Below are 13,992 nucleotides of genomic sequence, written 5' to 3'. Positions count from 1 at the left end.
CTTGCAGCCTACCAGGCTCCTCCGTCCACGGGATTTTCCAGGCAAGAGTACTGGAGTGGGGTGCCATCGCCTTCTCCGAGATGGGGGGTGGGTGGGCGCTAATGGATGCTGTGTCCAGGCCGGCCTGGCTTCTGTGTGTGCAGGCCCCTGTCCCCGTGCCCACAATATGGGCCCCACACTGTGACCAGGTGCCTGCTTCGGGTCCCCACTCTCCCTGAATTTGGGTACATGCCGCCAAGCTCTCAGCAAGCACATTGAAAGGGCTGGGCTTGACTCTAAAGGGGCACTGCCCCAGGACCTTCGGGGTGGGGTGGAGGAATTGGGGCCCAGCCTGCACCCACCTCCTGCTCAGAGGCACATCCTGACTTGCGCCTCACTGCCTGGCTGTGCCTGCTCCGCCCTCTCTGGGAGCACTTGCCCCGGGGGCCCCAGGCCTGGCTGGCCCACTCACAGATGATGGCCATTAGGGAGTTGAAGTTGCCGATGTTGAAGCACTCCCGGGCCACGTCGATGAAGAACTCAATCACCTGGGCCCTCTGTTTCTTCTTGGTCGGCTGGGGACAGGGTACCTGAGACTCAGTGACGAGCAGTCCCCACCCTGCGCTGACCTGCATCTTGCCCCTCATTAAACTTCTTTCTTGCTGAGACGTTTGGGACCAGGGCGATCTGCAGCCTGAGGACTCAGGGTCTCACCACACCCCGGGGGGGGCACAGAGGGTCAGGTCGGGGGGGGGGACTTCTGTGCGGACACACGAGCCACCTGTGACATGGGGGGCCCTGGGGGCCCTCTCACGTCCTGCTCCTCTCAGGCTCAGTTCTAGCATCTCCTCCCTTAGATGCAGCACCAAACATCCTTCACTCTGCATGGGATATGGGGATCACACAGTGACCCTGAGGCCCTGTTCTGTAGCAGCCCCACCACTGCTTTCTGTCAACTGACTGTGTGACTTCACCCCCAATTCCAGCTGAGTGTGTGAGACTTTGACCTCTTTGATGCCTCAGAACCAGACCGTGTCCTTCTCTGGGCCGAGTGCTGCCTGATTCTGGGGTGAGCTCAGTCCAGGTTTGACTCAGGTAAAGCTCCATATATCTTGGCTCCCAGGCCAGTGATGCAACATCAGAAGAGGCAGGGCTCACGGAACCCTACACTGTCCTCTCCAAGGAGATCGCCTGCCTCCCAGACATGCGGCCGTGGTCTTTACTGCTGCTGAGAAGTGTGTTGTGTTATTGGTGGAGCTGTGACACCTAAACCCTTCAGAGAGCTGCCTGCCTGAGGTCCTGCCTGTGCTTTGGAGGGCGGCCCCCACAGTGACGGTGGCGGGGACCGAGCAAGGCGGATGAGCGGGCTCGACCACGGGAGTGGGTGTGGGTGTCCTGACAGGAGCTGCTTCAGCCTCTCCCACTTTCTCATTGCAGGTGTTGCCCTCATAAACAAACCCCTCACCCCCTAAGCTCTGTCTGCTTCCAGAGAGCCCACCCCAGCACATATGCTACCTCCAAACTGTCCCTGAGACAGGGGCCCTGGACTTCACTGCACAGTGGAGGAGTGGACTGGGGAGAGGGTCCCCCTGCCATAAGGCGGGGATGAGGCTTGGCAGGGTCCGGCTCGGCAGGGCTGAGATCAAGTGGCGAGCACGTCCAGCTCAGTGTTGCTGAGTCTCCCTGCTTTCTGGGAGATGCCAGGGACCTGGACTTCAAAGTGCGACCTCCCACTTCTTAAAGGTGGATTATTTCTATCTCTAAGTCCTGAGTAAGCTACACAGAATTCAGCTGCAGGCCAGGCCGCCCCAGGCACAGGTGGGAGAAGTAGATAGCCTACTCCCCTCTCCCTCAGCAAGCATCTCTCTGACGCCCTCTGGGACTGGCAGGTGGATTCATGTCAGCCTCTACCCAGGGGGAAAATGTCTCTACAGGCAAGCCAGGTAACACCTGGTGTCCCAGAGGGTGCCAGCCCGGCTCTGGGCTAGGAGACAGATGGGCTGGTCACGGTCTTCTGGTTCCCCCCCAGGTGGGCTCCTCTCAAGCCCCAGCCACCTTTGGCCATGCCAGGTCAGGGTCTGGCTTCCTACGCACCATGCAGATCTCAGTAGCCACGAGGTAGCACAGTCTGTTGAACCATTTCACGTAAGCTTCCAGGTTGTTAGTCTTGTCACTGAAACAAGGCTAGGAAAGACACAGAACCACGCTCAGATGTTTTGTCAATAACTTTTTGAACACGAATAACTTTTTAAAAGTCAGCCATCATCATTATAGACGATCTCAGAAATGTCGAAACCTCGAAACCATCCACAAATATCAATGATTTAACATATCCTTCTAGTTATATTTTCTACACACCTAAAGATGTAACTTAATGTATGTATATATCATATACCCCTACACACAATTAATGCTCATTACTCATAAATTTTGTGTTTGCTTCCTAAAATTTCATTTCATTTGTAACCTCCAGATTTATACTCATACCACTTCTTGGTCATTTGTGGACATGCACAGAGTGGCAAGACGTTTGTCATCCAATGCATCTGTGAGTTCCCAGCTGAGGTTGAGCTGATGCCCTGACTTCTGGTTTCAGCTTCTCTACTGTAAACAAGTGTCCTTTTTCTAATCTATCTTGTGTCATTTGTTGGTCATTTCACTGTTCAAAGTGGCCCCAAGCACAGAGATGGAACCCTCAAGCATAGCGCAGCCATGCTGTCTTGTGTTCCTAAGCACATGAAGGCTGACATGTGCGCTAAGGAAAAAAAATATGTGTTTGATAAGCTTCAGACATGCGTTGTAGTACTGTTGGCCATGAATTCAACGTTACTGAATCAACATTATAAGGTCTCATTAAACAGAAACACACGCAAATCAAGGTTATATATTGACTGATTGATGAAAAGGCTGTGATGAGGGGCTTGCAAGGACCCTAATCTTATATTTTCCTTAGGAGGAAGGACTCAATATTTGCCAGTTCAGTGTTCATGATGACTATAGGATATAAGGATGGCAAATAATGAGGATCAGTCATATGTATGTATGTATGTTTCTATCTATAACTATATATATTTCCACATTTTCCCACATGAACCTTCTCATGTGCTATCAAATATCCTTTAGAAACATAATTAAAAAATGGAAACATAATTTTATAAATCCACTGCATAAGTGTATCACAATTTCAGAGAATCCAAAAGAAGCAAAGAAAGAAAAAAGAAGAATAGGTAAAGAAGGCAAGGTACAACAGAAGACAGTAAAAACAAATCCATATTAGATCAGAAATTACTCTATATGGATTTGTTTAGTCACTAATTTTTTAAAAAAATCCAACTGCCTGCTATTTTCAAGAGCTACATCCCAAACATAGGGATACAAATAAAAATAGAAAAATATGCATGATAAATATCACATATCTATTTTAATATTAGACAAAATAGATTTTAAGGCAAAAAAAGACTCTAAGGCAAGAAGCATTAGAAGAGTTTAAAGAGTAACTGCATAAAGATAAAAATTTTGACTTATTGGAATATAGCATGAGTTTAAATTTGTTTACACCTACTAGCATAGCTTCAAAATATGAAGGCAGAAATAATCCAAAACTGTAAATTCCATATAAGGAGGAACTTAAGAACACCTATTCATTAAAAGACACAATAATGAGAATGAAAAGCAAAGCAATCAACCAGGGGAAGAAAATTTGCAGTACATCTAACTGACAAAGGATAATTAACTTGTACATATTTTAAACACTCACACAAAACTCTTAAAAATCCTTAAGAAAAAAGACAAATCAGTAATAGAAAACTGAAGAAAAATTAGGGACAGGCATTTCATAGAAGAGAAAACAAGAAGATCCAAAACACATGAAAAGATGCTCCATTTAACAGTTTGACAAAAATTAAAGTTTGACAACTTCAAGTGTCAATGAGGCTGTGGAGCAAGAATAACTCCCTGGAGGCAGTGTAAATGGATACAGCCTCACTTGGCATCACCTGGTAAGGCTGACCACGTGCCTACCCTGTGACTGATACAAGGTAGGCAGTGATTCCTTTCACAATGATTCCTTTCATAGGTATATCCTAGAGCAACATCTCAAAGTGTTGTCCCTGGACTCCTGAAGGTCTCCAGGACCCTTTCAGGAGGTCCACAAGGGCAAACCTATCTTCATGTTCATAAAATATGACTGCCTTTTCACTGTCTTAACATTTGCACTGATACATAATAGAATGATGGGTAAAATTACTGCTTCCTTAGCCTGAACTGAGACAGAAGCGCCAAATGATACCATTGTGTTCTTCACTACTACACACTCACAGTAAAAGAAAAAAAGTGAGAGTGACTTAGGAATGTTCTTGAGGACATAAACTTGAGTTTTATTAAATCTCAACCCTTGAGTACATGTCTTTTCCATATTCTGTGTGACAGAATGGGAGTGCCGTCATCTGTTGGTATCCTTAGGTGAATGGTTCCACCACCCCTGTTGGATACCAAAATCTGAGGATGCTCAAGTTCCTTGTGTAAAATGGCACAGTATTTGCATAAACTCATGCACATTCTCCTGTATACTTTAAATCACCTCTAGTTTACTTATAATACCCAATACAACGTAAAAACCATGTAAATAGTGGCCTGGTACAGAGCAAATTCAAGTTTTGTTTTTTTAGAACTTTCTTGAATTTTAATTTTTTCTAATATTTTTAATCTGAGAGTGGTGGAATCTGTGGTTGCAGAACCCGCAGATACACAGGGAGGACTGTAGACACAGGTACTTCTGCTGTACACACAGGTCTCATGGTGTTCTTATGGAGACACACTGGTGCACCTTACGTGAGCTTGACTTTACCCACAGAACACCATTTTTACCTGAAGAAAGACTGACCCACTATGGTTATTCACATTGCAGTATTTGGCTGATACTTCCTTTAAAATCAATTAAAATGATCCTGGACCTTCAAGGAAAACAAGTGATAGTATTTGTTGCCAAGGATAAAATTCAAGTTTTCAAGAGAAAATTGGGAACCTAAAAAACACGTATCTGCTGCTAGAGCTTGACAGCTTCCCAATACTTAAGAACTTTTTGGGATGATATTAGTAGTGAATATATACAATGAATATTATTTTAAAATATCATCTAATGAAATATGTCAAAATTCAGAAGAAGATCTGCTTGATTAGGTGAATCCGTATTTTCCAAATGGCCAATATATGTCAAAATCATACATAGGCAAAAAGATCCATTCAAGATGCATGGTTTAGTCGCTCAGTCGTGTCCAACTCTTTGTGACCCCATGGACTGTAGCCTGCCAGGCTCCTCTGTCCATGGGATTTTCCAGGCAAGAATACTGAAGTAGGTTGCCATTTCAAGATGGACCAATGACTTTAATGTGATGGAGTTCAGATTCCAAACTACAATTAATCATAAAAAATTATTCCTTGTTGAGTTTTAGTGTAGTATCAAAGAAGAATATTCACAATTATTTGAAAAGGCCATAATATACCCTGTCCTTTTCCAACTACATATTTGTGTGAGGAAGTTGGATTTTCAATCAAAATAACGTTAGGTCAAGAGATTGAATGCAAATTAAAAGAATTCAGCTGTCTTCTATTGTCAGTCATTAGAGAGATTTTTTTCAAATAGCTATGAAAAGAAGAGAATAGAAAGGCAAAGCAGATAAGGAAAGCTATACCCATTTGAATGCAGAGTTCCAAAGAATAGCAAGGGGAGATAAGAAAGCCTTCTTCAGTGATCAATGCAAAGAAATAGAGGAAAACAATAGAGTGGGAAAGACTTGAGATCTCTTCAAGAAAATTAGAGATACCAAGAGAACATTTCATGTAAAGATGGGCACAATAAAGGACAGAAACAATATGGACCTAACAGAAGCAGAAGATATTAAGAATACACAGAAGATAATAAGAATACACAGAAGAACTATACAAAAAAGATCTTCATGACCTAGATAATCACGATTGTGTGATCACTCACCTAGAGCCAGACATCCTGGAATGCGAAGTCAAGTGGAGCTTGGGAAGCATCACTACAAACAAAGTTAGTGGAGGTGATGGAATTCCAGTGGAGCTATTTCAAATCCTGAAAGATGATGCTGTGAAAGTGCTGCACTCAATATGTCAGCAAATTTGGAAAACTCAGCAGTGGCCACAGGACTGGAAAAGGTCAGTTTTCATTCCAATCTCAAAGAAAGGCAATGCCAAAGAATGCTCAAACTACCACACAATTGCACTCATCCCACACGCTAGTAGAGTAATGCTCAAAATTCTCCAAGCCAGGCTTCAACAGTACGTGAACTGTGAAATTCCAGATGTTCAAGCTGGATTTAGAAAAGGCAGAGGAACCAGAGATCAAATTGCCAACATCCGTTGGATCATCAAAAAAGCAAGAGTTCCAGAACACCATCTACTTCTGCTTTATTGACTACGTAAAAGCCTTTGACTCTGTGGATCACATCAAATTGTGGAAAATTCTGAAAGAGATAGGAATACCAGACCACCTGACCTGCCTCTTGAGAAATCTGTATGCAGTTCAAGAAGCAACAGTTAGAACTGGACATGGAACAACAGACTGGTTCCAAATCAGGAAAGGAGTACGTCAAGGCTGTATATATTGTCACCCTGCTTATTTAACCTATATGCAGAGTACATCATGAGAAATGCTGGGCTGGAGGAAGCACAAGCTGGAATCAAAATTGTCAGGAGAAATATCAATAACCTCAGATATGCAGATGACACCACCCTTATGGCAGAGAGTAAAGAAGAAATAAAGAGCCTCTTGATGAAAGTGAAAGAGGAGAGTGAAAAAGTTGGCTTAAAACTCAACATTGAAAAAACTAAGATCATGGCATCTGGTCCCATCACTTCATGGCTAATAGATGGGCAAACAATGAAAACAGTGACAGACTTTATTTTTTTGAGCTCCAAAATCACTGCAGGTGGTGACTGCAGCAATGAAATTAAAAGATGCTTGCTCCTTGGAAGAAAAGTTATGACCAACCGAGACAAAAAAAAAAGAGACATTAAAAAGAAGGGACATTACTTTGCCAACAAAGGTCTGTCTAGTCAAATCTATGGTTTTTCCAGTAGTCATGTATGGATGTGAGAGTTGGACCATAAAGAAAGCTGAGCACAGAAGAATTGATGCTTTTGAACTGTGGTATTGGAGAAGACTCTTGAGAGTCTCTTGGACAGCAAGGAGATCCAACCAGTCCATCCTAAAGGGATTCAGTCCTGAATATTCATTGGAAGGACTGATGTTGAAGCTGAAACTCCAATATTTTGGCCACCTGATGTGAAGAACTGACTCATTTGAAGACTCTGACGCTGGGAAAGATTGAAGGTGGGAGAAAAAGGGGATGACAGACGATGAGATGGTTGGATGGTATCACCGAGTCAATGAACATGAGTTTGAGTAAACTCAGGGAGTTGGTGATGGACAGGGAGGCCTGGTGTGCTGCAGTCCATGGGGTCACAAAGAGTTGGACATGACTGAGCAACTGAACGGAACTGAGAGAAATTTTTTAAAATACTGTAAAACAATATCAATCTTCTCATTAATATTTTTTGGAAAATGGTTACTTTTCATAAAATATGTAACTTATTAACATATAATGGATTATTAAGATTTTGAATAAATATTTTTTAAAGTTATTGGCTTTACTGGCTAATATAATAAATGTTGTTTAGTTGCTAAGTCATGTCCAACTCTTTGCAATCCCATAAGCCACCATGCCCCTCTCTCCATGGGATTTCCCAGGCAAGAATACTGGAGTGGGTTGCCATTTCCTTCTCCAAGGGATCTTCTTGACCCAGGGGTCAAACCTGTGTCTTCTGTATTGACAGGCAGATTTTTTACCTCTGAGCCACAGGGAAGCCCAATATAATAAATATGGGTAGCTGTTATTACAATAAGCTGTCTACATATGAACCTGCAAGTTGTGAACTTTCAAAGATGTGAACATGTGTTCCATCAACATCAGACATGAGTGAAATGGCAGCTTGCCCTCCATTTCCTATTGCTGTTGATCCTTTGGTTCTACCATCTCCCACCTCCTCTCCCTTCTCTAGTCAGTAACCCTTCTTTCCTAGTCACGTGATGCCAGCCCCTGTATGCCAGCTGTTGTACTGTACTGTGATTTTCAAAGTACTGTCCTGTAAGATTTAAAATGCTTTCTCTATTTTTGTGTTTGTTTTTTTATGTATTATTTGCGTGAAAAGTATTACAAACCTATTACAGCACGGTACAATATAGCCAATTGTGTTAGTTGGCTATGTAGGCTAACTTTGCTGGACTTATGAACAAATTTGACTTACGAACATGCTCTCAAAATGGAAATCATTCATATGTAGGGAACTAGTCTACATAACCAAAAGTTCTTTGGGGTCCGCCATAATTTTTAAGACTGAAAGCTGTCCTGGGACTAAAACATTTGAGAACTGATGCTCTAGAAAAAAATGTACCCACATACATAGGAAATGTATAAGACTGTTCATAGCAGCAATATCTATAATAGCTGAGAGGCTAGAACACAGAAATGTTCATTTACAGTAGAGTGGGTAAGCAATTATGATGTATTTCACAATATAAAATAATACCTGGAAATGGCCCAAACCCCAAACAAAACAAAACAAAACAGAAAAGCAAACAGCCTGCTAAGAGCAGCAAAGTCCCCTTCCCACTCCTGCTCCCAGCTCCACGATGAGCTCCTCAGGGCGCCGTTCCTAGAGACTGTCCACACACATGCACAAGCAGATAAGTAGTATGCGTCCTCCTCTGTTACACAGGTGGTCACATGTTCTTTGTCACTGCTCTTCACTTTTTCATCTCTCAACAAATGGATCTTTGGCAAATATTCTGTTCTTGCTGTGTCCTGTGCTTAGTCAATCAGTTGTGTCCGACTCTTTGTGACCCCGTGGATTGGTAGCCTGTTAGGCTCCTCTGCCCATGGGGATTCTCTAGGCAGGAATACTGGAGTGGGTTGCCATGCCCTCCTCCAGGGGATCTTCCCAACCCAGAAATCGAGCCCAAGTCTCCCTCACCACAGGCAGATTCTTTACCATCTGAGCCACGAGGGAGGCCCAAGAAAGTGTTAGCCATGTCCAACTCTTTGCAACCCCATGGACTATATAGCCTGCCAGGCTCCTCTGTCCATGTAATTGTCTAGGCAAGAATATTGGAGTGGGTTGCCATTCCTATCTCCAGGGGATCTTCCCAACACAGGGACTGAACCCAGATCTCCTGCATTGCCGGCAGATTCTTTACCATCTGAGCCACCAAAGATGCCATGTAAATGTCCTTCATTCCATTCTTACAGATGCTCTTATTCTAATAGTTGCATAGCATTCTATGTATGGATGTATTACGATATTTAATCAAGTCCCTGTGGATGGTGAGGTAGTTTGCTTCCAGCCTTTGGTCATAAAATATCCCAGATATCTTTCTGTGTACATCTTTGTGTATACACGTGTGTGTGTATACTTGTAGGATAAATTGTTAGGTGTGAAAAGTTGGGGTCCAGAATGTACATTTCAAGTGTTGATTCTACTGCCATGCTGCTCTCCAAAGTGGCTGTGCCAATTTCACTCCTTACCAGCTGTTTGTGTTTGTCCCTTTCCCTACACACACACACACACACACACACACACACACACACACACAATGTTTAATCTCTGCTTATCCTGGAGGTGAAATGCAATTGTACATTTAGTTTGCACTTCTTTTATTAGGTGTCAGGGAAGAAGACATAATATTTCCAGCTCTGCTTCAGATTTAACTCCTTGATAAACACCAGGTAGACTGATGGATGGGCTCTCAGAGAGAGGGGCAGGCTCTGAACTCCTTGGATAGCATGCATTGGCCTGCATTCCCCAGGTGGCCACTAGAGGGCATCGGCGCCCACCACAACACACCAGGAGGGCACGTGGGGTCTTAGTGGCCTTGGTGTGAACCTCCACCCTCTAACCCACCCAGGGCTTTGGATCGTGGACTGCCCCAGGCCCTCGCTGGGTAGCTGATCCTGTCAGGCTCGTCCTGCCCTCCCAGGCTTCCCTGGGACTCAGGGCTGCTGGGATGTGACAGCCTTAGGCTAGGGGGATGGGTGGAATGGGCACGTCCCCGCCAAGCCCGTCTGCTCTGCTCTGGGCCCCTCTGAAGCTGGCTGAGCTGATGCTCTGGGAATCCCACAGAGGGACTAATGGGTAGGGGTCCCTGCCCGGACAGTCCATCCATGGGCCTTCTACCTTTGTGCTGGCCAGGGGGTCCTTGTTCACAAAAGCCTGGACAAATTCCTCAGGTCCAATGTGTCGTAGCTGTTCCTGCACCAGAGAGAGACGAGGAGTCAGGAAAAGGAGAAAGGATGCCCACTGGGCACTTGGCATGGGCCCACTGCCCTTCTCATGGGGGGCTCCACAGCCCTGTTCTGGGTTGTCACGGAGCTCAGCACCATCCTGAAGGTGTCAGTCCCTCCCTTCGTATACCCAGGGGGCTGCTGCATTTCATGTGGGCAGGGTCACCGTCTCCATAGGGAGTGCTTGTGGGGTGAGATACCTAGGAAACCAGTCTCAAAACTGGGTCATCGGAATGATCTGCTCCCTCCAGGGTAGGCCTGGGGGCTAAGAGCATGGGGTCTGGGTCAGAAACGGATCCTGGCTCTGTTCCTTCTGCTGTGTGACTTGTGGCAAATCACTTAAGCTAAAGCTAGCTTCCTCATTTGTGAAAAGAGAATAATAACAACACCTACCTGCGTGGGTGGTGGGAAGATGAAATGAGACAGTGAATGTAAGTCTTGACCATAAAGGCTGTTCGCACTTCTCTAGAAAGCTGTGGAGGGTGCAGTGGCTGTGTGAGTCCTGGATGGGGAAAACTGAGACCTGAGTGGGGAAGGTGCTAGCTGTGGGGCTGATTACACATCCAGTGGTGTCAGAGCCAGGATGTGAACCTCTGTCTGAGGCCTGGACTCAGACAGGCCAGAGGCCAAAGTTAGGCAAGGTTGGTACCTGCAGCCCTTCTATTCCTCACCCCAGGGATGGTGAGAGACTGCTCCAGAGTCAGGGCCCTCTGCAGATGCCGGGGTGACCCTGAAGTGATGGGCTCAGACCCTGGGTTAGGCTGAGACAAGGTTGGGGGCCAGATGGGGGAGGGGTGGCTGGCTACGGTCAGCATTCCATGCTCTGGGTCCGGGTGGAGGGCACAGGTCTGCTCACCAGCTCCACATGCGTCAGCTGCTGAGCCAGCATGTAGGGGTCACTGCAGATGCCAAGGAGCTCCCTGTGGATGGAGGCTGGAGGTTTGGTCCTGTAGGAGACGGGCTTGTCGGTGCCCAAGAGGCTTTCTGGTTCCTGGCCCAGAGCTGCTAGCTTCTGGTGCAGAGCCTGCAGGAGCTGATGCATCCTCTTTCTGTATGCCTGGAGTAGGGTAGAGATGGTGCTCAGGCCTGGAAACCTGCCTTTGCATAGCAATGTCTGAGACAGGAAGGCTTCCCAGCTGACACGGATGGGCTACTCCTAGGTATACCTGTATCAGCTCCCACCCTGTAGCAGGACCCAACTCAGGACAGGCTGGGGTTGGGGCTCACAGTCAAGGCTGGCTGGGGCAAAGGCCTCAGGATTGCCAGGGGGAGCTGAGTAGAGCACACATCAGAGAGGATGACTGGGGTGCAAAGCTGCCCGAGTTGTCCAGGTGGGGAGGGCACTGCCAGGGAGTGGAGGAAGGGAGGCGTGGGATGGGCCCTTCCCTGGATGCTAGCCTTTTGCTTGGCTTTAATAGGTGTCCCTTCCTGTCTCCCAGGCCTAGCTTAGAGAGGCCTTCCTCGCCCAGCCTTGCTGTCCATCCTCTGCCCCAGGTACTCTTCTCCAGCTTACCCTATGTGACTTCCTTGTGGGGCCATTGCAGGAGATGACTGGGGTTGTTTACTCCCCTGCAGTGATAGCTCGGCAGCAGCAGGGAATCTGAGTTGACCTGTGTTACAGCTCTGGGCATGCAGTGGACACTTGGTAACCATTCACTGTACCAAGAGGGCCCTTCACCGTGCAGCTCATATGCCCTGGGCTTGGTGCAGGGACCACCCTCCCACCCCACAGCGAAACCAATTATTGCCTCAGAGACGCCTATTTCCAGGGAAGGCACATCAGACTAGCTGGGTTTATGGAGCAAGATGTCCTCACCTTCCCAAAGGGTTGTCAATAATCCACAGAACAGGCCCCCCAATTTGTCAGCAAATGGCTCCCCCAGAGGTGGATTCAACCCCCTCGAGCCGGGAGCTGGCCTGGGAGCAGCAGTGGGCATCTGGGGTCTGGACTCCCGGCAGCAAAAAGGTGTCAGGCAGGCAGGTGGAGTTTCCAGTGGGGCCTGGTCCCAGATGCCTCAGGAGAAGGTGGTGAATAGTCAGCACTACTAGGTAATTTCTGATAGGAAAAATGCATGTTCTTCGTACACACAACCCCAGAGGCATTTTGCAGATGGGCAACAGGGTGTAGGGCTTGCCTGGGGACCTCAGCAGTTCTTTAAGCCTCTGACGGGGCTCAGAGGAGCACTGAGGACCACCCTTGTTGATGCCAAATGCTCTGGCGATGGAGATGGTATCCCCACACTTTATGAAGGTGCTTCTCTGTGGAGTGGCCAGGACAGCTTTGGTAGAGCCCTCAGGACACAGGGAACCTGATCCTGAGCCCAAACCCTAACTCTGACCCTGACTCCCAGAGTCGTGAGGGACAGACCGAGAAGGCACCCAGTGTGTGGATGACCTGAGATCTCACTTCCCTTTGTTGCCAGTGGGAGGAACACCCCCCCCTCAGCTTGAAAGTTAAAGTTGCTCAGGCGTGTCCGACTCTTTGTGACCCCATGGACTATACAGACCATGGAATTTTCCAGGCCAGAATACTGGAGTGGGTAGCCATTCCCTCCTCTAGGGGATCTTACCAACCGAGGGATGGAAGCCAGTTCTCCTGCATTGCAGGCGGATTCTTTACCAACTGAGCTGTCAGGGCTGTATTCAAAAGTATGCTTACCACGCATGCCGCCTCCCAGGTTTCCATTTGAGTGCCAGGAAGACAGCGAATCAAGTCCAGCCAGAGGCAGCCCCAGTGACACACATCGGTCACCAGTGAGCCCCTACACCTCCACCCACCCCTCTTCTCTTTCTGCTACTCAGTCTGGAGGTGGCTACACTGGCTGTCGAGTTCCTGCATCTCCCACTCAGCCCTCCTCCACCTCACCTGACTCCACTCCCATCACCAGGCTGACTCTCACTGTCACCGAGGACCTCCTGTCATGAGAGCCAGGGGGTCATTTCTCAGGCAGCGTCTGCCTCAGCTCCCCAGTTCTCCTGCCTTGGGCTGTCTGCGGGCTTACTGGTCTGCCCTGTGGCTGCATGCTGGGTTCCTCCTGCCTCACCTTCCGAGTGTCGTTTAGTGTGGACAGTGTGTGGACAGTGTTCTCCTTTGATCTCCAGAGCCACATGGGCAAGGGGCTACCTGGACCAGACACATGCCATCAGAAGCCATGCTGTCCTCCCCAGGGCTGCCTGCTCCACCTGCTCCCTGTCTCAGGGAACAGAGGACCGGGATCAGGCTCCCGGCTTGGAGCCATCCTCAAACCACCTTCTCCCTCAGGCCGCTCCAGACCATCACCAGCCCTCTTGATTTTGCTTGCTTCCATTTCCGCGTCTTCCACCACAGTGTATGTGGTGTAGGCTGCAGTCATTGCCCTGGTGGCTGTAGTCGCCTCCTCAGTGGGCCCTGGGCTTTCACGTCAGCCTCTGTCCACTCCACCCTGCCGCAAGAGCGTTCTGTTCCAAACACACATCTAACCCCTGCACCCTCCTTCCCTAAACTTTTGCAAAGACAAGAGCCCGACATGGCCCAGGGGTCCTGAGGTCGGCTCTGGCCGTGCTTAGTGGCCTCCATGTGGCCCTTGCTCCTCTTTTCTCTGCTCCAGACACAGGCCACCCGCCCCCACCCCTTTGACCCGTTGTCTCTCCTGCCCCACAACCAAGGTAGGAC

General features: G+C 47.5%; 1 protein-coding gene across 1 annotated transcript in view; it reads right to left on the bottom strand.

Moving 5' to 3' along the window:
- RASGEF1C (RasGEF domain family member 1C) overlaps positions 1–13,992 on the bottom strand; it is a 96,247-nt gene that overhangs the window by 19,114 nt on the left and 63,141 nt on the right. Inside the window, exons 5-8 of the mRNA XM_081497600.1 lie at positions 11,197–11,397; positions 10,234–10,308; positions 2,074–2,163; positions 452–554 (exon numbers count right to left, since the gene is read on the bottom strand). Coding sequence (XP_081353726.1) covers positions 452–554; positions 2,074–2,163; positions 10,234–10,308; positions 11,197–11,397 — 469 coding nt within the window. The remainder of the gene's footprint in view (positions 1–451; positions 555–2,073; positions 2,164–10,233; positions 10,309–11,196; positions 11,398–13,992) is intronic.

Source organism: Giraffa tippelskirchi, chromosome 6 (genome assembly GCF_054371585.1).
Source record: "Giraffa tippelskirchi isolate mGirTip1 chromosome 6, T2T-mGirTip1v1.2.pri, whole genome shotgun sequence".
NCBI classification, from domain to species: Eukaryota; Metazoa; Chordata; class Mammalia; order Artiodactyla; family Giraffidae; genus Giraffa; species Giraffa tippelskirchi.
Note: the sequence above shows the minus strand (reverse complement) of the source record. Positions and strands in the feature narration are given on the sequence as shown.